Source organism: Nymphaea colorata, chromosome 12 (assembly GCF_008831285.2).
Source record: "Nymphaea colorata isolate Beijing-Zhang1983 chromosome 12, ASM883128v2, whole genome shotgun sequence".
In the NCBI taxonomy this organism is placed as follows: domain Eukaryota; kingdom Viridiplantae; phylum Streptophyta; class Magnoliopsida; order Nymphaeales; family Nymphaeaceae; genus Nymphaea; species Nymphaea colorata.
Genome location: NC_045149.1, coordinates 15,494,105 through 15,522,036, shown reverse-complemented (window position 1 = coordinate 15,522,036; position 27,932 = coordinate 15,494,105). Strand labels below are relative to the sequence as shown.

General features: G+C 37.7%; 2 protein-coding genes across 6 annotated transcripts; both read left to right on the top strand.

The window, feature by feature from the left end:
* Positions 1 to 23: 23 nt before the first annotated feature.
* On the top strand, positions 24 to 14,398 carry LOC116265557 (casein kinase 1-like protein 10). 4 transcript variants are annotated; one of them, XM_031646240.2, is made up of 14 exons: positions 33 to 1,112; positions 1,374 to 1,414; positions 2,641 to 2,710; positions 2,790 to 2,938; positions 3,064 to 3,159; positions 10,777 to 10,847; positions 11,533 to 11,594; positions 11,667 to 11,730; positions 11,814 to 11,898; positions 12,072 to 12,198; positions 12,276 to 12,349; positions 12,439 to 12,508; positions 12,605 to 12,774; positions 13,608 to 14,398. In XM_031646240.2, exons 1-14 carry the CDS (start codon positions 1,037 to 1,039, stop codon positions 13,887 to 13,889), a joined length of 1,437 nt encoding a protein of 478 aa, XP_031502100.1. In that variant the 5' UTR covers positions 33 to 1,036; the 3' UTR covers positions 13,890 to 14,398. The 4 variants fall into 4 exon arrangements, with proteins under 4 accessions (XP_031502098.1, XP_031502099.1, XP_031502100.1 ...); XM_031646241.2 differs by having other exon boundaries at positions 38 to 1,112; positions 12,605 to 12,741; XM_031646238.2 differs by having other exon boundaries at positions 24 to 1,112; positions 11,533 to 11,730.
* A 1,480-nt stretch (positions 14,399 to 15,878) lies between these two features.
* LOC116265556 (serine/threonine protein phosphatase 2A regulatory subunit B''beta-like) lies at positions 15,879 to 26,378 on the top strand. 2 transcript variants are annotated; one of them, XM_031646236.2, is made up of 13 exons: positions 15,879 to 16,479; positions 18,764 to 19,009; positions 19,093 to 19,198; positions 19,290 to 19,389; positions 21,441 to 21,546; positions 21,702 to 21,792; positions 22,777 to 22,918; positions 23,391 to 23,538; positions 23,641 to 23,750; positions 24,523 to 24,679; positions 24,755 to 24,880; positions 24,989 to 25,144; positions 25,653 to 26,378. In XM_031646236.2, exons 1-12 carry the CDS (start codon positions 16,330 to 16,332, stop codon positions 25,127 to 25,129), a joined length of 1,623 nt encoding a protein of 540 aa, XP_031502096.1. In that variant the 5' UTR covers positions 15,879 to 16,329; the 3' UTR covers positions 25,130 to 25,144; positions 25,653 to 26,378. The 2 variants fall into 2 exon arrangements, with proteins under 2 accessions (XP_031502096.1, XP_049936817.1); XM_050080860.1 differs by lacking the exons at positions 15,879 to 16,479; positions 18,764 to 19,009; positions 19,093 to 19,198 and having other exon boundaries at positions 19,307 to 19,389; positions 21,427 to 21,546.
* The last annotated feature ends 1,554 nt before the right edge of the window (positions 26,379 to 27,932 follow it).

The window sequence follows — 27,932 nt, the reverse complement described above, 5'->3', positions numbered from 1 at the left end:
ACGTGTCCCACCAGGTCTTTACCAAATTTGAGATCCTACCGCTTCACCCTTCGTTATCTCCCTCCCTCTCTCTTTCTCTCTGTCATTCTCTCTCGGTGCTTCCTTTCTATCGTCAGCATCTCTCTAACAACAAGAGCGAGGGGAGAGAAAAAGAGAGAGAGAGAGAGAGAGAGAGGAAACCGAACAGAAGGGTCAAAACAAAGGAAAAAAAAGTAAAGGCGCCCCCCCTTCTCCTAGCCCCTTCCCTCCTCTCTCTCTCCCCCTCTGTCTCTAAACCCAACGCCATTGCGACCACCATCACCAACTCCTCCCTCTCTCTCTAAACCGCCACCGTCACCAACTCCTCTCTCTCTCTCTCTGTCGATTTTGTCACTTCTATCTCCAATTATTTCTCTCTGTGTTTCTTGATTACGATACATCTATCTCTATTCGATTTTCTTGTTGAATTTTTGTTTTGTTTCTCGGTATCCTGATCCTTGAGTTCTTGATAATTCTTTTGTGTCCCCTAAAAATAAAATGTCGGATACATCGGGTCAAGTTTTGGGGCAAGATCGTGTTATTCGTCCGGGGACGTCGCTATCGATCACATCCCTTTCCTAGTTTTCTTTTGTTGGTTTCTATCCCCTCTTTTCTCCCGTACGTCCTAATCGCTGTCTTGCGAGGATCGGTCGGGTTTCGGCCTCCAATTCTTTTTTGGGGCTACGATTGTGATGGTGGTTCGTGTTTTGGATTTCCTTTCGGCGGTGGAATTAGAGGCTGAGTCGCCTGGAAGGAGGGAGATTAGGGTTCTTGGCGTGTCGGTGACGGGCGTGCTGTGAGGGATCCTGAGTTTGGGCTTTTGACGTTGTTGTTCGTCATTCATGGGTATAATTTGCTAGTTCTTTGGAGAATTCGGTGTTCTGCTCGCTGGTGTGGATAATTGGGTTTTTTCCGGCTGGGATTCGAAGGGACAAGGTGTAGCGGAAAGAGGGCGTGTTTTGGTCCAGGTGTTCGTCTCGAAGAATTTGGGCAAGGGTTCCGTTTCATTTCGGAAGATATGGAACACGTGATTGGTGGTAAGTTTCGGCTTGGCAGGAAGATCGGGAGTGGATCTTTCGGTGAGCTTTATCTAGGTACGTTTTGTTTTTTGAGAAATTCAGCATCTCTTTTTCTTCGATAATTGTTCTCTATGTTTATTTTTTATGCAAAAGCTGTTTGGTTCAATGTTATTTCGTTAGCTTGGGTGAAATTTTTCTTTGACAAAAGGATAATATCTGGAGCTGAAAGTTGTAAGATTTCAGATCGTTGATAATATAGAATTAGGATCTCATTTGATTTGGTTTGGGTTAAAGGTTTAATATACTTGGGAATTTGGGTGAACAAATTTGTTGCAGGTCTTAACATTCAAACAGGAGAAGAAGTAGCTATTAAGCTGGTATGTCCTCTTATCTCTCTGCTTTGCCCCTCCTGCTGTGGTGGGGCTTTGATTTTTTTTAGTTTCTTACGCAAATTCTTGTGATATAAAATTCACTTTATGCGATTGTGATCCTCAAACGAGGACAATGCTTTAGCCTTCGATTTGCTTGCAAAGTTTCTCTTCAGCACTTTTCTTCTGCTTGTTGCTTTCTGAAACTCAGTAGCGTTGGTTGCAAGCTTTGTTTTCAATGGGGTCGTTCCATGATGTTTTATGTATGAGTTGGAAACCAATTTATATGATTCTATTCAGTTCGCTATAAGGAAAGATTGTTGCTAGTGACTTACGGAAGATTCTCTGTCATGTGCGGTCCTGTAAACAACAATGTAGATGAAAAAAAGAAAGAATATCCATCAAATCAATATTTTGAACAACTTCATGCATATTTTCTCGTGAACAATGCTCTGCTCATTGCTCTTCATTTCTTGACATGAGCATCTGAATGGCCCATGGGGCTTTCTCAACTAACGCTCTATATTCAATGTGCATGCTCTCTTTAGCCCTGATGAGAAGTATATATGCATGTCCTGTTACTTTCCATTTTCAGTCATATTTTGCTCCTACGCTGGCCTTATGGTTTACTTATGGGACTCCTTTCCTTTTACTGTCAGGTTCACTCGTATTCGTGGAATGAAATGAACATTGTGTCAAATGCAGCCCTAGTTGTCAAAATCCTGACTGGTCGGAGTCCACCTAGTCGGTTGAGTTGCTTATCAATCAAGTTGTGTTTCAAACCAGTGACTAGCTGGTCAGACTAGTCAATTTGCGAGCCTAGTTATTGCTCAGCTGTCTAATCCTTGACCTATAAATATATGTGTGCATTGTTTTGTATAAATATAGATGTTTATGTATTTATTTTCATATAATGTATGTGTGTATTTTATTTATATTTCATAGTCAATCGACTTGGCCTGAGTCGAACCAGCTAGTCCTGGTCAGTTTTTGGGATCTCGAATGACTTGCGCTTGACTTCCTGTCTTGACAACATAAAATCTGGTACATATAAATGCTTCACTATAGGTTATGTGGGAACTTATTTTGTAGCTTCACACCTCTATTAAGTTCTCACTTATCATATTAGGACTTTTTCCCCCTTTTCTGCAACTTCATACTGTTCAGCACTATCTTGTAGTTGTTACGTACGTGCTTTGTCTCCTCTAAAGTGTCTCTTTGTTTGTACTTGCTAGGAATCCGTGAAGACTAAGCACCCCCAACTTCATTATGAGTCCAAACTCTATATTCTTCTCCAGGGAGGGAGTGAGTATTCCCTACCTTATCTTGGCTATCGTTGGACCTAGTTCATTGCCATCTGACTTTGTACTTTTACAAAATGAAGCGGGAATTCCCAACCTGAAATGGTTTGGTGTGGAGGGTGAATACAACATAATGGTTATTGATCTTCTTGGACCAAGTCTTGAGGACTTATTCAATTATTGCAATCGAAAGTTCACCTTGAAAACTGTGCTGATGCTTGCAGATCAGTTGGTAAGCATTGTTCTGTTATACCATATGAATGTGCATCTTATTAGGTTGCTAGATCACTTCCTTTACCTTGCCTCTGGCTCCATTTGTATGTGAATCACTAATTTTTCATTTTCATTTTGATTTAGATCAATCGAATTGAGTATGTTCATTCAAGAAGTTTCCTGCATCGTGATATCAAGCCAGACAACTTCCTCATGGGTTTGGGGAGGAAAGCAAATCAGGTAATGTTCTTCCTAGCATGTAAGATGTATTGAGACTGTCTTGCTTTGGTAAGATGTCTGCTTCATGATAACCTTCACAAATTCACTGCAACTTAATGTGGCAACAGCACCTGAATTATATCAGCTGCGATGTTTACTAAGTTGACTCTCTCTCTCTATCTCTATGTGTGTGTGTGTTTGTGTGTACGTGTGTGCATGTATTATCTGCAAAAATGCCGTGAGAGTTAACTTGTCATTTTAGTATTGCCAGGCTGAAATGGCAATACTGTCAAGTGCTTTCTTTTTTGAAGACACAGGGACACTCTGTAAATATGATACATTACATGTGCGCTATCTCTGTGAGAAACAAGTTGAACCATCACTAAGCTAACAGGCAGTTTCTTTGTAATGCATTCTAACATTCAGTAATAATTGAAAAAGCTGAATGTTGTCCTCAACTTTCAAGTGGTGGCATCTTTTAACATGTCCATTTGCGAAATTGGGTTAACAACTATAGATTTATTGAGTGGGGTTTCCACTTTGTCTGCATCTATGTCACAGGGACTTTTGTGGAAGGGTGCCACACCCATGTCTACATGGACATGGGTGTGGGTATTGCATGCACGAAGTGATATTGGATTTTTTTGGTATTTTTGCTTAGTAATTTATTTATTTATGATTGTAAATAATTTATATATGTGTTTGTTGATTTAAAGTTTTATTGTTGCTAGTACATACAAAAACACAATGCGTGGCCATGTTCCCACTCCTAAGTCTCGAAAATGCTTCGACTGCTGTCTGCACTCGCTCCCACACCCGTGAGTTAGGTGTATATGCACAAAGAGGAACAACAAGCAGTTTGCTGTTTAAGTAGCCACAATCGCAACTTTTGGGTCCACAAGCAGTTAAAGTGATGAGATGAAAATGACTATAAATTTTCGATAAGCTTATGGTTTGATGAAATAGCTAGATGGTTAGAAAACACTATTCAACTAATGGTTCTCAAGTTTGAATGCACCATGTTTATCCCTGATTTAACCTGCGAAAATTGGGGGAAAGGAATTCCTGTAAGTCTTGCTTTTCTGTATATTCAAAGTTAAAATGAAGAATAGGAAATTGCTGTAAGTTTGTTCACATGCAATTCCTATTGAGAGGCCTGAGATACTGCAGATCATTTACATGCAACAGCCAGTAGTTATACAAGTAAAACATGAAAAAATAATAATTGCAGTAAAAACTATTTGGGATGAGCCATGCAATGCAAGGGAGTATTGCTCTTATCCCATCTTTCAACTAATATTGTATGTATGCGATCAAAGAACTCTGAATTATCATGTCCAAGGTCTTTTTTTTATTTCTTAAAAACTATGCATTGAATTTGTTCAATCATATATTCCCACATTTCATAAACTTTATGAAGCATAGACTCATTTTTATCAACAACTCTCAACATGTACCAAATTGGCTCTGTAAAATACAAAAAATATGCAATTTTATCCTACCATTTATCATCAACAATATGTTTTTAATAATTTGAGCTTTAGCCTCATCTTCAACCCGAAAAAATCTCCACTCTCTACTAGCCACCATTTGAATAAGTGCATCCCGCACTCTTTGAATTCTTTTCAACATGACAATTATTGAAGCAAATCGTGTCTCTGCAACTTTTAACAATCTCAAATCAGAATAACTACCAAAAAGAGACAATGCATGTTGGTGATTGACAATGAAATTTCTAGTATTTCTTGTATCTTTTTCAATCTCTTGAATCCATGAGAATAGCTCATGTCCCTTATGATTTGCATCTTGACTTGGAGGATTGCATGTGTCCTTCAGTGCTAAATCTAAAGTATGTGCAACACATGAGATCCAAAAAATATGTGGAAAATCATACCCCAAACTAAGTCCTACACTTTTGCATACAACAACATTGTCTGTAATGAGCTTTACCACTTTATGAGGACCAACCTCCTTGATGGCTTCTACAAATATTTGCTTCAAATATTCGGCATCTTTATATTCTTCAGATGCATCAACTGCCTTGAAAAATATTGGTTCATAACGTGCAATGACAATAAAATTAATTAGTGGATGTCTTTGAATGTCTGTCCACCCATCAGAAACAATTGATACCCTAGTCGTGTTCCATTTAAACTTTTTTCTTTCTAAACTTTGCTCAACCTCGCTCTCTTCATCCTTAAGAAGTGATGTTCACAACCTTTTGGAACTGAGAGGTACATATCCTGATAATTTGCTATTTGCAAGCATAGTAATATACTTCTTTCAATATGGATTTCTAGCTACATTGAAATGAATGCAACTTTAATAGAAAAACTTAGCAGCCACTTTATCTAATTCTGCTCTTCCATAAGAATCAAAACATGTCTCTATAGTCTACGGCATGCTAGTATTTGTCATAATAGTACTTGTTTTCTTGTTGTTGTGGATTGCATCAGCACGATCTTGCAACTTCTTTAACTTTCAAGCTTTTTCTGTAGAAATGCTTTTACATGCTCGAATTTCAAAACCTAACAACTTCAACAAATGTGCCTCTTATGTAAGATCCTACAAATGTAACTTGACAATGTCCACATACAAAATGCACATTTCCACCACCACTGCCTACATCTTTCGTGACCGCTTTGATTTCTTTTCATAGTGGTTGTTTGTCATTGCATATGCTTCACCACGTTGTGAAGAAGACCTTGAAACATTAATATCATTCACACTAGATGTAGAGCCTACCACAGGAGAATATGAAACAACTTCTTTTCCTTTCCTTCTGTTTGCCATATTTTACCTTCAAAATGAAAAATTTCAAATATAACAAATTTAATGGGCCAGTTGCACGAATTTAGTTCAACTTTAAGAATAGATAACCTGCATAGTTCCCTTTCAATCATAAATGGACAAATGCACATGCACTTGAATAACACAAATGAGATTCTCTTGGACCATTTGGCATGACGTGGAAGACAAAATGGATCTCTAGCATTATGCAACTGAATTGGAATGTCTGTTTTTCAGTTTCTTCAAGAAAAGGTGGCACATGCCACTGCAGAGTCATACTTCATAGGTCATTATGGGTTAATATATTGCTAGATAACTTCCCTTATGTTATTGCAGTCACTAAGCATGTATTTGAAGGCATACAATTTTAAGTTAAATAAACAAGGCATTTAATTAAAAAAGAATTCAGTTAGGTAGAATTTAGTACATGTGGGATATAACTGAAAAGTTCTAACACATAAAACAACGTTCTCTTAAAAACTGAATTAACAGAGACAAAAGCACCTAGCGGCACATCATCAGCAACGAGCCAGCCATATATCATAGCCAATGTAAGCCTTTATTATGAAAAACATTTTCATAAAACGTCAAACTGACAAAGAGGAATTTTTGCATGCCAAGTGCATCCAAGTAGTACTAAAAGGAAAAGAAGAGAATAGAAGAGTTAAAAAAAACACACACAAACAGACATTTCATCAAACAAGTTGAGGGCTTATACCTCAAAATGAACTGCAGGCTGCAGTTGTCACACAGTTGCTAAGTATGACCAGCAGTAACCAAGTACCTACTGTACGGCAATTTGATCGAAGGAAATAAGAGAAGATTTTATTGCATCTGATAAAGTTCTGCTTGAAGGTCCATTGTTTCGAGCTTAGAGAAACTATCAAGTGTAAAAAAAAGGAAATCAAAATTTCTATGAGATGAAGCTACCTAGGGTCCCCAATTTTTCCCATGATGCTCAGCAAATGCAAGATAATCAATAATTCTTTTTAGCAGAAGGTTAGGAAGGGACAAGAGGACCCAACCTGATCTCAAAGTCAGTGTCGAAGATAGAGACCGCCGGTGGAGGGATTAGACGGAGAGAGAGGAGTGGATGTCGTCGGTGTAAGGAGAAGAGAGAGAGAGAGGAGTGGATGTCGTCAGTGTAACGAGAAGATGAAGAGAGAGGTTAGCGTGCGTTTGCTGTACGGCAATTTGATCAAAGGAAATAAGAGAAGATTTTATTGCATCTGATAAAGTTCTGCTCGAAGGTCCATTGTTTCGAGCTTAGAGAAACTATCAAATGTAAAAAAAGGAAATCAAAATTTCTATGAGATGAAGCTACCTAGGGTCCCCAATTTTTCCCATGATGCTCAGCAAACGCAAGATAATCAATAATTCTTTTTAGCAGAAGGTTAGGAAGGGACAAGAGGATCCAACCTGATCTCAAAGTCAGTGTCGAAGATAGGGACCGCCGGTTGAGGGAGAAGACGAAGAGAGAGGAGCGGATGCCGCCGGTGGAGGGAGAAGACAGAGAGAGAGCAGCGGATGCCGGCGGTGGATGTAGAAGATGGAGAGAGAGCAGTAGACGCCAGACAGAGAGGATGCTGTCGGTGGAGGTAGAAGACGGAGAGAGGGCAGCGGGAAGGGCACGATCGATCGTGCCCTAAATTGAGTTTGACATAAATAAAAATAAAAATAAAAAAAACAAAAAATGGGCCAAAATGTCCATGACTCAGTTTGACTGCATCTGTCTCACGTTTGATGCGAGTTAGGTGTGCGTGCAGATTTGACAAAAATAGTCGGGTGCGGCTGACCTGAGAAACAGACAAATTGGCGTACTTTCAGCTATGATTGTTTACAGGAAACAGAGATAAAAGAATCATAATGGTCCTTGCAATGTGGATCTTATCCTTATCCACGTACTTTCTTATCTATTTTTCATTGTGAGAGTTGCATGACTCAAATCTCTTGTTAGTACAACCAAATTACATAATAAACCATCTTTACAGGTTCCTCTTTGTCAGTTTGTGTTCTTCTTTGGAAATATGTAGAACTCCTTTAATTTTCTTTCATGTCATTTAGATCATTGTCACATATTATACAGCAAGGAATTTCTCAGGTATAATGCGACAAAGTTGTATATCTTGGGACAATCTAGGAAAAATCTCTGCAAATTAAAAAAATATTAAAAAATCCTGAAAATTATATAAAAATAGAATAAATTAAAATAAAAAATGGTTTTTTTTTTGTTTTGTCTATACATCTGCAGCTGAATTCCTGTTACAGTTTGCAAAAAAAAAAAATTTGTTTTGTTATTATTGTAACAAAATATATGTAGGTGATTATATGCCATAGCAAGATATGGATTATTTTTCTATTCCCTTCAAATTCATGCTAAAAAAAGCACGATGAAATATACAGCAACATATAAGATTTAAAACCAACAAACAGATTATAAGATCAAAAGAAGAAAGCTCAATGAAATATACAGTAGCATATTGATATTAGTTACTAGATGAATAAAACAGTAACCATCAATCAACAAAACAAAACGTGAATAAAATGAATAGTCGAAGTGATGAACATCAAGTTATGAAATATGAACATAATAGAAATATTTGTAGAATATACAGCAGCATATTAGTTATTAGATGAATAGAACTGTAGGCATAGAGCGTACAGTGCGGACAACCTACCTTCTGTCCGGCGACTCCTATGGCTGGTCGCAGGCTTCAAGCCTTCAACCTGGCTTACGTTCGACAACAACGTACCTTCCGTCTGGCGACTCCCATCGATGCTCACAGCTCGCAAGCTTCAACCTCTCGCGGTTAAGTTCTGTCCAGCAATTACCCTCTCAGTTTCTGTCCATCCGACGACTCCCCTCTCAGCTTCAAACTCAAACTTCAACACATAATTAACCTAAGCCCTCTTCACTGCAATGATTTTCGATTTTAATTTAATCCCTCTTTTGTAACTAAAGTTACAAAGTACCTTTTTGTCATTAAAAGGGAAGGGGCAAGTTTAAAAAAGGCTATTTTTGGTGTGTTTATCACTTTTTTTCAATTAATACGTGATATTTGTGACAACGAATAGTAACACAACTCGTTTTCCCCGGAGTGCCATGAATCATGATGTTATTATGAATGCAAATGATGAAGAAAAGCTTAGATTTTACAATTCTGGCATGTTCAGTATTTGGACTCATAATATGACATTCCTCCTTTTCTTAGTGTGGTGCTTAGAAGATGTATATTCATCTATATTATCAAAAGCATGAATTGATTTATGCCTATGCTACTTGTTCCTAGGTGACCTGCCACTTGAAAATGCCTGGACTATCACGTAGGGTGCCTAGGCTCATCTAGACTCTAAACACTCAACAGCCTTACTTTTTCTTTCTTTACTTATCTAGAATTTTTTTTCCCCCTTCTTTTGTCCTTTCCTCTGCTTCCTCATGCTTTTTGATGATGCATGTGATATGCATTAGAATGTGTATATGTGTGTTTCATGCACTGTCACAAAAAATGCGTCCTATTGGAAAAAAACAGGTATAATATGCCAAAACAAAGTCAGCCATATTAAACATGAAAAAAACACGTCTGTTCTAAAAAAACGCCAGAAAATAAAAAATGTGAAAAAACGCGTATTATATATGTTTTTTTGCATTTTTTTCGTATTTTTTATTATTTTATTATTTTTTATAATTTTTAGGATTTATTAAATGTTTTAAATTTTTTAAAAATTTTCCAAGATTTTCCTGTTTTATTCTCGAGGTATTCAACTTTGCCGTATTATACCCGAGAAATTTCTCGCCGTATAATACCCGTAGACATTTTTTGTGACATTGGTTTCATGTGATATAATTAGAAGTACTTATGTATTTTTTTCCCAGTAAATAATTAGTTTGATGTTTTAGTTAAGGTTTTTGAGCTATGTCACACAGATGCAGGGTGCGGCGAGGATATATATATGTATATATATGTTCATAGTATATATATAATTATGTGGCTGTTTCTCAGCTTAATTTGTCCCTTTTTTTTTACTTTTATTACTGTTAAAGAAAGAGAGGGAGAGGTAGAAGAAAAAAAAAGGAAAGATTTTTTAAGGGGAAGAACATAGGGTGCAGTTGGGGTGCAAGTCGGAGTTGCAGCCGCACCCGTGTCGCATCGACGCTGGTGCTGCACCCTTTTTGCAGAGTCTATGTGACATGGGTTTTAAGTCAGAGAAATTAGAAGTAGAGATTTACCTGTTGACGTTTTGGAAAATAATATATGTTGTATGCTCAATGAACAAGCAATTATGGGTGTTGATGTTACCATTACTTACATGCATTATAATCGTAATTGTTATGAACTGATATAAACCGATAACAGTATGTTTGTCACTGAGAAATGCTTCAACTTTTTTATAAATTTTAACAGTTAATTTTGCATTTCATAGTTTTTATTTTTTTCAGCATAATGTGTTTAGTCCTGCTTAGGCTGTAGGCTCAACCCATTGCCTAGGCTGTGCCTACTGCTTTTAACAGCATAGATATGGATGTTCTGTATTTCTGTCGTGGTTTCGTTACTTGCTCAGAGAATGGGTACTTTTGGTAAAGCAATAATAAAGAGTTCCAACTTTTTAAGTTTTAAAGAAGTGAATTCTAGACAAAGCTTGTAGTTTGGTCTTGTGGTGAATCCTATGACTGGAAAAGAAACAGATGATTTTCCATCTTGTTCAATTCTTGGAACTTCACATGTATAAACATTTGGTGTTATTTTTATAGAGCCATGCACCTTCTTTGCTTTTTTACAGTAGTTGAACTGCTTATGAATTTTGCATGTGTATAAGATCATGTTATTTTTCATTTTCTGTGCAATGCAGGTTTACATAATAGACTTTGGCCTGGCCAAAAAATATAGGGACCTCACAACTCACAAACATATACCATACAGGTAAACCTCCATCATCTTTATCATTTTTTTTCTTTTTCCTTTTTGATACTTATAGATGCCCATCGGCATCTTAGCAGCTTTATCGATGCAAGATTATTTTTTTCTTTTTTTCCTTTGGCATAAAAAGTTTATTGTTATGTTTTTTAAAAGAAATCATCTATGATCTATCCATTGGATAAAGTGGAGGAAAAAGGAGGATCTGAAAATCTGCTTCTAAGAAGCTTTGAAAAGTGAAAACCTGTTTCTGCTGTTAAAGAACCTCAAAAAATTGAGGAGCATGATTCCGATGTGTATGAGGATTGGCTATTTTCAATGGCGTTTGGAGTTTACTAGAAAATCCTTGTTTGAAAATTGTTCTTCTTTAGATTTTCCTAAATTGTCATAATTGATGTGAAGATTTCTTGCATCTGCTGAAGTAGACGTGAGTTATAAAATGAAAGCATATTCTATTGAGTTCATCAGTTACTTATTGACAATCTTGATGAGTGTTTCATGTTTGAGGACCTTAGACTTTTTCTGTTGTACAGCTTTTAGATCAGTATAACTCTCTCTCTCTCTCTCGTGCACACGTGTGCATTTTTTTATGTGGGAACATAAAAGCACAAAGTGGACTTTGCTTGCAGTTTCTTTTGCCTTTTTTAATTCCCTCTTCATTATAACATAAGGGTTCAAACACTTGTTCCAGGGAAAATAAGAACCTCACTGGAACAGCGCGCTATGCCAGTGTTAATACTCACTTAGGTGTAGGTGAGTCAAATATCGATTTTTTTTTGGATGTTGTCTTTTCTCCATGTCTCACCTTCCTTTCTTATCTTACAGAGCAAAGTAGGCGAGATGATCTAGAGTCTCTTGGTTATGTGCTAATGTACTTCTTGAGGGGCAGGTGGACTTCTGAAACATCGTGTTAACTATTGGCTTGTTCGTGGTTCTTCCCTTTTTCTTACTTTTAACTGTTTTCATTGTTAGCCTCCCATGGCAAGGTCTGAAAGCTGGAACTAAGAAGCAGAAATATGATAAAATAAGTGAAAAGAAGATGTTAACGCCCGTAGAGGTATGGTTTCAGACCTGACTCTATTCCACTCAGAGGGATGGACAGCCCTGAATGGGGCCATTTTGTCCCTTTGTGTACTTTGTATGATGCCGTGCACTTGGGTGAAATTCCTACCTCTACCTGGATAAACAATTCCACTGTACAATCATTGATAGCTAGTATATGATGCGCAGGTTCTTTGCAAATCTTATCCATCAGAATTCATATCATACTTCCACTACTGTCGGTCCTTGCGGTTTGAGGACAAGCCAGACTACTCGTATTTAAAGAGACTATTTCGTGATCTCTTTATCCGGGAAGGTAGTTCTATTCTATTGTTATCTGCTGGTAATGTTGGTTTCTTGAAATCGAACTATTGACATTGTTTTACAATGTAGGGTTTCAATTTGATTATGTATTTGATTGGACAATATTGAAGTACCCTCAGATTGGTTCAAGCTCAAGAGGCCGTGTAAGTGATTTTCAACTTCGAGCCATACATATGCATAAACAGTAATTTCTTATTATCTGGTCGTGCATTTCTGATTGTATAATTTGCAGCCATCAGCAAATGCTGGAAAAAGTGGTGCTGCTGCTGGTCCGTCAGCTGAGAGAACAGAAAGGACTTCAGGTTGAACATAGCTGAACTTGTCTTCATGGTTGGCAAAGTTTCTCTTTTTGGTTCTTCACAACATGTCATCGTTATCTATTTGTGCGTCATTTGCAGTTGGACAGGAAATTCGTGACAGATTTTCTGGTGCAGTTGAGGCATTTGCTCGGAGAAACAGTGGTGGTTTGGGTCCACATACTGACCACTCCAAGCAAAAGGGTTTAGAAGAAATGCCTCCAGGGTCGAAGGATGCGGTAAGAAGCACATTAAAATTGGAGAATTTAAAGGTCACTCTTCCTTTCCTCATGTGCTTTAGTGATGTGCTCATGTGGTACTTGTGGTCGGGATCCAATATCAATTGTCTGAGTTTCATCTAGTAGGTGTAATTGTTTTTTTTTCTTTTCCCCAATGTTCATGTTGATTTTTCTCATCTATTTGCAATCAAATTTGTGGAGTCCCGAATCACATTGCTAGGTCGTCCTCATCATGTTACCTAAATTTTATTTCATCAAAAGAAGTGCTTGAGTTCCTAAATTCTGCATTAGTGCATCCATAAAAGCATCCCATCTGCATGGCTATTCTTATATTCTTTATCAAATCTTGTGGGTCCGAAGACTGGTTTTCTGCAGTTGAGAAAGGGGGGGGGGGGGGGGGGGCTACTTCATTCGTCCATTTAAAATTGATGGGGAGCAGATCCATTGTTTATAAACTATTTGATTAGGCTTTATTGTAGGGTCATTGTCCTAGGAAACTGCTTTTATACTATGTAAAATAGGATCTTGTGCAACCATTCGGGAATCATCATACCTGTAATATTTCCTTTGGCGTGCACAGAGCATCTCTTAAATATTGCATCCGATGGGTGGTTCTTCTGTTTCCGATCTGACCTAGATCCGTAAGGGTATGCCAACTTCCGTATGAACTACCTGTTATACAGTACTAGCAGTACGCAGGTTTAAATTGTTGGGTTCATGGGTTGGGATCTGTAGTTCATCCGCAATTCACTCTTTACGTCTCCTGTTCACTCTTTACGTCTCCTGCTGACGCCCGTTGATGTCTTCTTCATGCCAAGAGGATGACCAACCAGCTCATTGGCTATGGCAAATTTCTCAAATTTCAGATATCAGATGCTGACAAAGGGCGTCCCTCATCATCCAGAAATGGTAGCACCTCAAAGAGAGCAGTTGCATCGAGCAGCAGGCCCAGCTCCTCAGGTGATCCTGGTGATTATAGCCGTACATCGCGGAGCATCTCAGGCTCGGGCCGTCCATTGTCAATGCAACGTGTTCAACCTGGTCATGAAGCAAAATCCTCAAGCCTCTCCCGTAATCTGGCACCAAGAGCCTCACGGGACGATCTGAGGAACTTTGAGCTCCTTTCTGTAGGTGACAAGAGGAAGTGAAAAAGACAAAGCGGTGGTAAAATTGCTGTAGCCTGTGAAGTGAAGTCCAAAAAGGCCCACTATAAATTTCTGATATTGCTCAAAATTTGAGCATATATAGCCTCCTGCAGTCTGTCTATAGCTGTCTCTGCCTAAGATGCTGGTTGACATGTATATGAAAAATTCAGAAGATCCGACGCTGTACCCCTCACGGTTTTTCCTCCTGGGTATTTCTGACAGGTGGAAACAAAGGGTTTTAAGACTACGACACCCTTGTGTTGAGGCGGGTCCATTGTTCTGACGTGTGGACTTGTTGCCTTTTCTCTAATTTTTGTTGTTTTTTTTTTCTTCCACGAGTAACTGTGACATACTTCCTGTTACTAATTCGTTGTTCTTATAATTGGTGATGTTACCATTACAAGGACCAGAGTCATGCGACCATTATTAGACAGTTAAGGGGCAGCGACTGATTCTAAAAACTTTGTTCTGTTCTTATTGTATTGTTCAATAGATTTATGCAGTTGCCAGTCTGATCTTTCTCAATAGGAATTGCAATTCTTTTATAGTCGTTGAGCGGCTTGCTCATGTGTCTCAAATTTCTAGCTTGTTCCCCGATGCTTTATGGGATTCTATTCTCTGTTGCATGGTGAAGGGCCAAAGAAAGGTTTTAGGGCCTTTCTTGTAGAGTCAGACCCAGGGTGTGACCCACCTTTTTTGTTGAAAACATTTTGAGTACTAGATTATCAGAAATTTTTCTTATGTGAACCTAACTTTCCATTGGTCCGTCTTACGCATTTGAAAATTGCAACATTCCTCTACAGTTATAATTTTTCAACATTTTCATCAATAGCCCTATTCTTTTATTTTTATTCTAGCTCATTCTCGAAATAGTTGTATCCTCCGTTCTTATCAGAATGATAAAGGTTGTCCCTTATCATGTGTTGGAAAGTGATTGTCCCTTGCATGGATCTTACCAATACTTTCGTTGTACTGGATGTAGAGGGTTTGAGACCCGACGGGACGGGCCACGGCTGCCGCGTGGCTAGTCGTGGCTAACTCCCATGAGCATCGCTTTCTACCTAAGTCGGAAGTTTGGTGTACCTTGAGAGGACCTGTTTGATTCCCATACTTAGAATGGTAGGAACACGACGTGATATCGAGTACTAGGTTTGCTTATGCATGCAGCGGAAAGGACGCCTTCTCTTCTTTAAGGAGGCACAGATGAAATGAAAAAAATTAATTTAAAACCCCGTTCCGTGTTTCTTGTCCGGAATAATATGTGGATGAATCAAATTTCCACCTGACTTTAAAAGGAAATAATATTTTATTGCTGGAATATGATTTAAGAATATGTGTTTCAAGAGCATAATGTTTTTTTCAATAAACACTCGTTAGTCACCAGTCACTTTCATGTTTCAAGTGTTGAGCTAATGAGAGGACCAAAGGTGCTGCGGGAACCTTCAATTAGCTAATCATAGATACTATGATGTGTGAAGATGTTTTTTGCTAAAGAAGAAAGGAAAACTCTACAAATTGCATCCCCTGTGCGGATATACCGTTTTACTCTTTACATCACACTTTAATTGCATCTCTTGATGCCATATAAGAGGGTTGGAGTTTGGCTATGATTTACTTCTTTCTAAAATCCAAGAAACACCATCCTACAACAAATCCTGAGTTTCAAATTATTTCATTTTAACAGCCTTTTCTTTCAATTATGCCTACTTAAAAAATTTTTGGTTGAACGTTTTTATTTTTGATAAAAAATATTCCCTTTTTTTTCTTTCTTGGTTAAAATTTCACTCTCCCCACCATATTCGCTTCCCTGCCTCCCTCCGAGTTGGGTTTAGCCTTTTTTTAATCATCACTTTTTTTTTTTTACTCCATTCCGCTATTTAAATAAAAGCCCGTAGTCAATTTTTAAGAGATGCCCGTGAAGGTCCGCTTAAATCCTTTCCTGAAGGGCATGACAGTAAAACTCCAGCGTGCATAAATAGCGGGGATCGCCTGTTCCATTCCATTTCCTTCCTCCGTCCAGGGTTTTCTTGCTCTTGTTCGCCTTCTAGAGGAAAGCGTTCGGTCTCTCATCGACTTTTTGCCTTCTTTTTATTCCTCCGGGCTCGATTGCTTCTCTCGTTTTCCCGTCTAATTCTCCTTCTGAATCGTGTTTTCATGGCTCGTATCCTCGGAAGCCTTCTCCTGTTTGCTCTTCATTTTGATGCCTAAATCGGCAGGGCTGCCGATCGTTCTTGTGGAGGGTTGCCGAACCGATCCACCGCTGGAGTTTCTTTAGGCGTGTTGGCCCAATTCCTTTTCCCGATTTCTTTAGGTGGGTTTGTTTTTGTGAAACGGGCTGAATTCGGGGGAGGACTTGGCGAGATCTAGGGCTTTTCGTCTACCTTTGGGTTTGATGTGGAGACTTTTCCGAGGGATTTGGAATTTTAGGGATATTTGATCGAACATGGAAGTGGAATCGGTGGGGGATGTCGCGTCGCTCGATCCTGACTTGCTCCAGTTGCCAGAGCTGTCGACGGTTGCCCTGAAGTCGAACCTTTACATGGTGGATGAGCTCTTCTCCCAGTTTCTCTCGATCCCGGAGACTGGTCGCTTGGTACGGTTCTTGACACATTTTCCTTTTATTCTTAATGCTTTCTAGTTTCTTGTTAGATGCAAGATTTTGTGATTTCTTCGGCAGATTTTTTAAAGCACGGTCAGTCGATGGCGTGATGGTTTGATCGCAATGTGACATTAAGATGGCAAAGCGGTGACGCTTAGAGAGCGTATCTGCTTTACCGTTCTTTTTGTGAATGTAAACCCAAAATTACATAAATAATGAAATAACGAAGAAGAGAAGCGCCAAGATTTTCTTTCTTGTTGTTACCGATGAATAACTAGAATTTCTCGGAAACTCATGGACGTCTTTGTGTCACAATACATCATAGTCTTGGGAGCTGATTATCTTTATCGTTTCGGTACTGCCGTTGGTGATCATGATAATCTGAGCGTAAATTGTTATGTGATCTTTGATGGGAGCATGCTTCCCCCTGCTGGTCCTTCCTGGAATTCTAACATGCTTTATCGTGAATATGATAAGCTTATTGTCTAATGTCTATTCTCTCCGCTCTTTTTTGAGATAATAGGACCATCATTTGGTAGTCACAATGATGAAATGATTGATGTGAGTTTTCTTTCAACTTTTCGTTTGGCTGAATTGAACTACAGGTATAGAAATTACATTGCGCTGCTAGTTAAGATATTTTGATAAAGTTATATCACATGAATATATCAGTTAGAGAAACCATTAGCCTAAGAGAAATCCTTCCACTAGAATTTACTCCATTCCTCTTCTTCTTTTCTTCAAGATTCAAGTTGTCATACTGCAAATTTAAAACAAGTCCCAGATGACAGTTTCTTTGGCAGATTTTAGGGTACATTATGAGTTCAGAGTTCATATGACAGTGGGAATCCAAGTTTGGTACTACTTAGCAGTGGCTGCTTTTGTCAGACATCTCGTCTCACCATAGTTGTGCTTTTCCCTTGTTAGTTATCCTCATCTCTGGGTACGTTTTCTGAATTCAAGCAACTGGCAAGTCTATAGTTGAAGTGAAATGGGTCAGAAGTTTAAGGAGTGAGATGCACGTATTGTTTCTTTTATGCAGTAAGTGAATTGTGACCACATGCATTATCTTATATGCAAAGCATGATCCTATACTATATGTAGATCAAGTTTGAGGTCCACATTTCATAGCAAATAAACATATCGTCCTGATCATATTACAATAGTTATTGGTGAAAATATTGAAGCTATGTGGATTAATGTGATGGGAAGATATGGGGAACAGTAAAAGCATTGCTGACATGTCCATGTTTAGTCCAGCTTTCTTAATGGCGGATTCCTATCATTGTCCTGAATGTCAGTGATGTTCTGAAAGTATTGTCATTATTGGAAAAACAAGGAGACTTGTTCTATTTTCAAAATATCACCAAAAGGTAAATATCTCAGTAATATATTGATATTCCTCTTTTTTCTTTATCCTTTTCTATATGTATTTTAAGTATATTATTTCCAATTTTTGTTTCTTTCGAAATTATAAAACCTATTCTGAGACTTTGTCACATTTTTAACGAAATTAATTGCAACTCATAATTTTTCTATTTTTCCATATTTTTTTTTAATTTCTGATTTTTTTCTGGAAAGGACAATTTTTATGATAAATACCCGAGGAGATATATTTGTGACAATGATTTTTATCTCACAGACCGCAAACCAGTATGCATAATTGGGAAACTACTAGCAGCAACGAGTAAGGAAGCAAAATGAACCAAGATGTCAATGGCTGCTACGTATCTACATTTTCCATCTCTTACTTGTCATCCCTTATCCTTTTATGTGCACTACGGTATGTTCATCAAGTAGGGAGAAAATGACAGCCCATGCTATAGGTTGAGCATCTAAAAGCACCTTTCTTTTGGCAGATTTTATCACTGAGTAAGTGATCCTTTAGGTTTCTGATAGCCTGATAGCCATGACCGCTGATGTCCTGACCACCTTCAAAGGGCATGCATGGTCTAACTTGAATTCAACATTTTATCAGCATGCATGCCTCTATCCCTTTCTTATTGTACTGCCTAATTCCAGAATAATGTGGAATGTCCGTGTGCAGTATGTTCTTATCCCATTAACAGTAGCCATGCCCTTATTGCCAGCTACATAGTTTGGTATTGTGTAGAAAAGGAGCTAACTTAATCCAACTGCCCAAATCTTTTTTTGCAATTTATCTTTTTCTGTTTGGCCTTATCTATGGCCTTTTCCTTCTCAGCGTTTAGTTCTTTTCTGCTAGTTTGCAGGGGTAGATTTATATCCTATGTTCTCCACTTATTTGATACCAATGCAGGTAAAATCATTGCTGGATGATGCAAAGGCGGGTATTAGCTTGAGTGTCTCAGGCACTTCTAGTAGCTCAAATTCTTCTCCAACAAATTCTTTGCCCTCGATATTTCCTGCTGGCAGTGTACCACCTCTTTCTCCAAGAAGTACCTCTGGTTCTCCACGTGCTGCAAAGCGACATGCAGCTGGGCTATCTAATCTAGGTTCTCCACTGAAATTGGTCAGTGAGCCTGTCAGGGAATTCATACCGCAGGTATGTATCATCTATTTACTGAGAGCTCTGTGACTTTCTGTTGTACGATAGGATATTAATAAATTGTCTTGAATACTTTGCAGTTCTATTTCAAGAATGGACGACCACCTCCAAGTGAATTGAAGGAACAGTGCCTTTTTAAAGTCAATGAACTGTTCTGTGGTCATTATGATGGACTCCATGTTCAAGGTATGTTCTAAAGTTCTATTTTTCCTTATGTAAGTATTCTTATCGTGATTTACTTACTGATTTTTTGAATGTTTCTTGTTTCTTTTTCCAGAATTTAAACCTCTGACAAGGGAGGTGTGCAAACTGCCGTCTTTTTTTTCTAGCACCATTTTTAAAAAGATTGATGTTGAAGGTCTGGGGTTTATAACAAGGTATGCTTGACGTTTGAGCTCTGTTATGGTAACCTATTGTATTCAGAATCTCTACAAGTTCCTTTTTGGGATATCTAACGAGATGCTTAAAAATGGTAGCACAAAAACATTATCTTTATCATGTACCTGTTGTGAATTTCTTGTATTGGATATTGGAGTTTATACAGTTGGCATCTCCAAGCTCAATTTATTGTGAAAGGGTGAAGAATCAGAAGTATTTTCTAATTCATTTACCTTTAATTTTAATTTTCCGAATGTTCAGTTAAGGGATAATTCCATGTCTTTTAATTGAACTTGAAAAGTGTTTATTTAATTTATCTCTGTAAAAAACCTGAGCCTTTTCTTCTTATAATATTCAAATATTCTCTCATTCTCTGTTAGAACATTTTCCTTTATATATTTTTCCATTACAGATTAAACCTACTAGAGCATGTTGTCTTTCCTATGTGTAGGACTGTGGATTTTTTATCTTCAGAACATGTTTACATTAATATTGAACATGGTATGGTTGCTGCCACTGTTTTTTAGTTAGAGATGTAATTGACAAGAGCTTATTTCATATACAAGTAACCTTGGGTTTGGATTCATAGTTGAACATAAGAAGCTTAATACCCGATAATGATCTATTTGGGAAGTGATCAATATTGTGCTGATATCTTACCATACTAAGCTAGTCATCTAGATAATATCATTATATGATGGCATTTTAGCATTTAAATTATGATTGGTCTGTTTGGATGTGTTTTAGTGTCAACACTAGTTCCAGATCCAGAAATTGTTTTGTTTTCCAAGGCCAGGTTTTTATCTTATGTCAACGGATTTTTCAAAAAAGAGGCAGCACCCGCATCAACGTGACTCAGCTGTTGGTGCGGCTCCGGCATGCACCCTAACTGTATCCTCTCTTATTCACTTTCAAAAAATTTTCCCCTTTCTTTTTCTTCTCTCTCTCTCCCTCTCTTTCTTTATTTATAGTAATAAAAGTAAAAAAAAAAGGATAGGTTAAACTAAGACACAACCATATATATATATATATATATAACCGTGCCGCACCCCGCAACCATGTGACATAGATTTTAACTTGATTTTATTGTGATATGTGATGCAAATGGACATTGTGCTTTCACCAGTAAGGCATGCATTACCTTTCGTTCTTCACATTTCCATTTTTCTCTGTGTATCTCCTTAAGAGAAAGGAAGGTATGGCTGCTTTTTGATACTTTTGAAAGGCTTAACTTGGTTCTCTATTTTGAGCTTGATTACCTGTTTTTTTAATAAAAAAGAAGTTAGAAAAGTCTGCATTCTTGAGAAGGTTCCATGTAGTCCATATTTCACCATGTTCTATGCTTAAGTGGTTCTCAAAAATCTGGTATACTGTCAAGTGTCAAGGTACCATGACATTTTTTTCTTTTTCAATTTCAAATTTGCTAAATCACCAATAGGAAAAAAACAACTACATTTGATGATGAGAATTTGATGGAACTTTGTATGTTTGCCTGCATAAAATGGTCTCAAAAGAATATGGCTATTAAACGTGCAAATTGTGTTTATGCATTTGCAAACTGGTCTGGATAATAGTTTCCTTTCAATGGTTGGGTTAGATGTTAGATGTGACAAAGTTTGATGTTAATAGTGTGCTAGCATTAAACTTTCCATATAGGTGTGGTTCTCTCACTATTTTGAGAGGTCAGTTAGTGCTTCTTATCATTGGCATCCAGTTCATAGAATTCATTAAAGAATAGCAGTCTTTTTTAGGGTCATAAAGACAAATGAGAATATGCTACCAAACATACAACTCACCGACATCATCTGTTCATCATGAGCTTTTGTAGATTTGTCTTGTCAGCTGTTTTCTTTTGCATATTTCATATATTATTCAACACTTTTAGGCAACGTCGTTGTACTACACATTCAAGCATTCTATTCTTAAGCTCTGTTTATCCATATATTTCTAAGCTTAAATGAACAGGGTGGTGGCCAAGATGTTTATATCTGTGGACATGTTTTCCACTCAAAGTAATCAAATTAATACATCCTTAGGAATGTGATTTCAGGGACCAGTTTATTGATTACTGGATCAATAGTAATATTTTGACAATGGATTTTCCTACCCAAATTTTTAGAGTTCTGAAGCAACCTGGTCAGAATTTTCTTACTCAGGTTCGTATCTCCTCCTTGAGCAATATTTTGCTTGTTATTGTTTATGTCTGCAACTTGCTTGCTTTTTATGTAAATGTTATGTTTGCATGTATAATTTCTAAACCACTGTTGTTGGCCATTTGTTTATTCATTTCTTAGTATTATTTTTGGTATAGGAGGACTTCAAGCCAGTTCTTCGAGAGCTTTTGGCCACTCATCCAGGGTTAGAGTTTCTTCAGGGAACACCTGAATTTCAAGAGAGATATGGTGGGTATATTTCTGCATTTATGGTTCAAAATTTTTTTCTTGTGAAGTATGTGGTCTACCGAATTCCCATGTTTCCAGTCTTCTGTCTCTCCATTTGTTTTAGCATTCCTTGTGTGTCAGGGTGATGTTTTTCACTTTGATATGAACACTGTTATTTGACATTTTTCATGATAAGCATGAATGAGTATTCGTTCTTTTCTTTTTGCTAGATCTCTGTGTAAGGTGCAGATGTAGGACTGAGGTTGAGGGTGATTTGAAATTCGACGTCCACATGTTTTTTCTTTTCAGTATATAATTCCAAGAGGATGTGGAAACTGCAAACATTGAATATTATCCCAAAAGGATTTCATCTAATTCAGCCACTTTTTGATTTCATCTAGTTCATTTGTAGACCTGTGCATTTTGATTGTTAAATTCTGGATTTTTTTTGGCTCCTTAGGATTGATTTTTCTTGTTGTTCCTCAAGGACTATGAAAAGCAAGAGTAAAGGTCCACTAGTTTTGGCATGTCAGGTTAGGACATGTGGTATGTCATGCAGCTGAGGTTGCAAACTTGTTAGAGTTTGAGTTAGGAATCCTGTTCTGGGTGGTCAATTTCCTTGATCTTCTTAGACATTTTAGGTTGTTGGCTTCTAGCCTTCTACCTCTCGAACAAAGGACCACAGCAATAACCTTAATAGTACTCCATGTTTTAATTCGCGGTTGCTATTATTATAGCATTTTATTTTGTGTTTAGACATAACGAAGCACCATCTTTTGTTGCATGAATAATATGATTTTGCTCATACTGATAGTTTCTGCGGGAATCTCTGGGCACCTTCTTCTTTTCTGGAACAAATGCATGCAGTGCAACTTGTGTACTTGGTTAACGGAAACCTCCTGGTTACCTAGTTTTTATCTGATCTTTTGCAATTTGATTTCCTTTGTCATTTTTCGCCGTAGCTAGTTCTGTGCTAATTCCCTTCTTTCTTGGATGGCATATCAGCTGAAACTGTAATATACAGAATATTTTACTATATGAATCGATCTGGTAATGGTCATCTTACATTAAGGGAGCTGAAGCGTGGGAATCTGATTGCTGCAATGCAGCACGTTGATGATGAAGAAGATATCAACAAAGTACTGAGGTATATGTTTGCCATAATTTTCCTAGTTTTTTATTTCTATTAGGCAAAGTTCACTTTGGTCAGCACATTTTTATGAGTATTAAGAACCCAACAGGTGGTAGTTTTTTTAGTTAGAACATTTTCCCATATGCTATTTGTGCTGATCATTTTTTTAGTTACTGACTAGTTCTTGATAACCACAATCCTAGGCAAATTGTTTGCAGTTGTTTAGATAATTAATTCTTTTATAATCTTTACTCCAAGTGGCATAAATTTTGATCAAAAGGTTGCAAAATGCAAACACCTTTTAAGGGGTTTTAAGAGCCTTTAGCTTGTGTGGACTAATCACATGTTATAGCATTTTCGTTCTCTCTGCCCTTAAATTCAAAGTTTTCTCCATTATGCTTAGCAGGAAAATTACAAGTGTAGTGCATCATATTGATGCAGTACAAAGGAATGTTCTAATTCAGCTTCTGGCTTTATGTTTTTACAGATATTTTTCTTATGAACATTTCTATGTGATATATTGCAAATTCTGGGAGCTTGACACAGATCATGACTTCTTGATCGATAAGGAGAATCTTGTTAGATATGGTAACCATGCTCTGACTTACAGGATCGTGGATAGGATATTTTCACAGGTTTGTTTTATGCTGGAAAAGTTCTTCGCATCTCTTTTTGGCTGCAGTGACTAGGCTTATGATGATTCATATACTGCATGTTTTGTTGTAACTTTTCACTAGGTTTCCAGAAAGTTCAAAAGTAATGTTGAAGGAAAGATGGGGTATGAGGACTTTGTGTACTTCATGTTGGCAGAAGAGGACAAATCTTCCCAGCCTAGTCTTGAGTATTGGTATGTTTCTTATCTCATTCTAGAAATCATGTTGCCGTTATGGTGTTTTTTTACTGGTCATTGCATATTTCACTGGTTATAAGTTGAATCAACTTGTGGACTGTACCAATGTTTTGCACTTTTTCATTTATTTTAAGTGTTGAAGTTAAAATATTTTTGGTGTCTGTACTGATTTCTATTGTATATGAATATTCTAAGTAAATGATTGCCAAAATATTTTAGGTATTCATACATGAGTTTGGAGCAAAAGTTTGATTCCGGGCATGGTTTTTTGGGTATGAAATTTGATTTTTGTAGGCTCTGAAGTTTGATTTCTGAACATAGAGGTAGGGGAAATTGTGTATTGAATTATGTGTGTAATGGCAACTAAGGAAATTACACATTCCCAATAAAGTATTGCATTAAGTTATTGTATAAGGGGAGACATTTATAAATAAGGATTAGTTTGTAGAAGGCCTTTTTACAAGAGTACTTAATTGGAAGAATATGACTCAGCAACAAATGAAGGGCAACAAATTTTATTATTTTCTGCACTTAACTGTTGCTGTAATATTGTTCATCCAAGCGGTTTTTCGATTGCCAAAATGCGAATTAATGAAATGTAGTTGCTGAACCACCATGAGGTGGCATCTCCACCTGCTTTTCTGTGAAGTCAAACTGGAAATTTCCTGCACTCAGCGTTTTAACTACTGATATGTCTGACAAATTATATTGAGTTTTCTTCCATGTGTTCTTATGATTGTCATGCTTCATTTCCTTTTTTTTTTCTCAGGTTTAAGTGTATAGATTTGGACGGTAATGGAGTGCTCACCGCTAATGAAATGCAGTTCTTTTATGAGGAGCAGCTACACCGCATGGAGTGTATGGCCCAGGAACCAGTTCTTTTTGAGGACATTTTGTGCCAAATGGTTGACATGATTTGTCCTGAGGTAGTTTTCATTCCTTTTATTCTCTGCTGCTTTTTTCTGGCTGTTAAGATAATTGATTATTTCTAATTTATGCAGAATGAGAGTTGTTTTACTCTCAAAGATCTCAAACGTAGCAAGCTTTCGGGCAATATTTTCAATATCCTGTTCAACCTCAACAAATTTATGGCATTTGAAACTCGGGACCCATTTCTTATCCGTCAGGTGTTCCATTAGCAACTTCAGTCTCGGTTGCAATTCCTATATTTCAGATTAGAATTGGCCTACTGTTGATGCTGATTCCTTTACATGCTCTGTACTGTCCTGGCACAGGAAAGGGAGGATCCAACATTGACCGAGTGGGACCGTTTTGCTCATCGAGAATATATCAGACTGTCCATGGAAGAAGATGGAGAAGATGCTTCTAATGGAAGTGCAGAGGTTTGGGATGAATCGCTTGAGGCTCCATTTTGATCGGCAAAGTCCCAAGTAAGTTGCTTTTGTTTGTTCGTGGTCACATGATAAAGTTCATGCCATGTATAGGTGTGTATGATAGGTGATTTTGCTGTTTTCAAAAAAATCAGTCTGTGCATAGTCTCAAGCTTAAACGGTCTCCTCTGTAGTCAGACGAAAAAAAAAATTAGATATTTAATGTTGGACATTTTTCAATCATTTAATTGAAAGTTATTAAAAAAATTCTGTAAAAAAATTGGCTGTATGGGTTGGTGCCCGAATCCGTGTGATTGAACATCCACTTTTAGCACGAGTAACACATTGCCAGGCTCATGTATAGTTGAAATTATGCTTTTGCTTCTATTTCTTAAATATTTAAATCTTTTATGATAAAAAACCTAGTGTTTGCTGTCACTTACCCTGTGGCGACATAGCTCACAGATAGCAAGAACTGGGAACTGTTAACCATGGCACTTGTTCTTTAAAAATGTCTGGCTGTTCCTTTTGAATTGTTTTTTAATGTTCCCAAGCTTCTTTTTTACAGATTTGTTGGCGTGGAGAAGCTCTCAGGCATGAAAAATTTCAAAAACATGAATGCACTTGACAAATGGCACCTTTGGCAGAAGACTTGCACATTAAAATGATTACGAGTGGGGGCCTAGTCGTCTGACCCACTTCTCCATTGGCATCAAAGTGGAAAAGGAGAATGAAAGAATGGATGTCCAATTTAGTTGCTGATTTTCTCACCAGCTTACACCAGGGAAGTGGGCAATGTTCTACAGCAGCGCCTTGGAGAGCTGGCTTGCTTGTCACGAACAAGCAGGATAGGAATTAAACTTTTATCCCCCCTCATTCCACAGGTAAAAATAGCATCAACAGTGTTGGTCAATTTTTTCTAGAAGTGAATTTTGCTATATTATTCTTCTTCCTCCTCACTTAACTCACACACGTGTCTACCTTTCTCTCTTCTTCACCCCCCCAACCACCACCAGTCCGCGAGTCTATGCCTATGCTAGCTTGTCTTTCTGATCATTGCCTTTTCTATCTGTGATCAGGTGAGTCTTTATGTAATTTTAATGCCCTCTATTAGTAGTTATTTAAGTGGAGTTACCGGAAAGAAACGATTGATTTGCCTGTATTCATTACCTTTGTACTGTTCATAGAAATGCAGGTTCTCTTTCTTGTCATGAAACATTTCTCTGATGCTTGTACCCTGTTGAATTACATTCATTTGATCCTGTGTTTTAGAGACCGTTACCCAGATGTTTGAGACGTTTGGTGTGATGTGGTATATTTAGCGGCACACGGATTGCCACAACGCATCCATCCTGATAAATTTCTTTGTACAAAATTTTTCTAGGGGAAAATTGATACTTCCATGCACGTTTTATGCACAGTTTCACTCCCCGATATGCTCATGATTATCAGATTATGGAAGGTGCATCTTCGGCCGGAACTAGGAAGCACTAGAACACTTATTTGAAAAGAACAAAACTTGAGTGCGTTTTTCTCCACATAAAAATTTTAGAAGGCCGGAGGCATGGTAAACAATAAGAATATGCCTTAATTTTCCTCCGGGTATTGGCCAAGGAAATCGGCCTCGCTTCTCGCTTGTAGAGTTGGTTGAATGTCTATGTTACTGTCATAAGACTGAATCGAAAGGTAGATTATTAATTTAACCAGTAGAATTTGTCATTAGGTTTATCTAATGGTATAATTTGCCCGGTTAATTTTGTCAGGGATGTTTATGGCCGTTAATCAGGTGCTTTGAAAAAAAATATGTAGTGTACAACCTGTACGTCTGATATGGTGCCATGTTTTTAGTGTCCCTACTCTCTGGTATATAAGAATTACTCTGTTGGACAAGGCGGAGGCTTTGCTCGTTTGGAAGGTCTATCTGGTAAACTTCCTCACGGTACATCTAATGTGAAAAGCTATAAACCAAGTTTTCTTACCTAAAGGCTAAAGCTAAAAGCTGGGGATGATATGGGGTGAGAAGTTTTCGAAGGTGAACTCTCGTGACGTAAGCTATCTCATCGGCATATTTTCCTTTACGTTCCGTCTTGTAATTATTACACCTTTTACCTCCTCGTGACCAGACTGCATGCTCTTGAACCCTGTTTGCCACGCTTTTTTGGCAGCAGTAGAAAATGGTTAGTATTTGATGTAAGTAGTTGAATTTTTGAGGTAGATTAATAAAACATTATGTAACGGGAATATGGTATTTTACATCTTATCACTAACGGCAAACAGCTTTTAAAACTAACTTGGTACTCGTTCGTCCTGGGTTGCAGCAATACTAGTAAGAGTTAGATCAAATTGTCCTGGCCAAGAACGGACCATCAGTTGGTGTTCTTCAGGTTTTTCTGCCATTTTTTTGTCATCCGCTTGAATGTTATGGAGTAACAAATTCATCAACTGGTTTTCTATCCAGTTGGGAGGAGCTCCACCTCTCTGTTGGGGGTTTGGACCAACGTTATTAAAGTCCGGACAAAGGCTGCTTGGGGGTTAGTTGGTGTCCGAACATCTCCTTACCATCACAGAAGGTGCTGCACATTATTTTCTAAGATCGATTTGACAAATTCCTGCAAGATTATGCTCTAATGTATACATTCAACTCCATGTGGCCAATTCGCCGCACATCAAACTCTTAGTCAGAAACAGGCATTGACATAATAGATGATTGCAAATATTATCTGTTCGAACTTTGGTTTGTGGGTACAGCTGGGTGTCGGTTGATTCCCCAACAAAATTATAAGGATGCACATGCATGCAGTCCTTACCGAAAGCCAAGCATTTCCAAGTCAGTCAAGAGAGAATGATC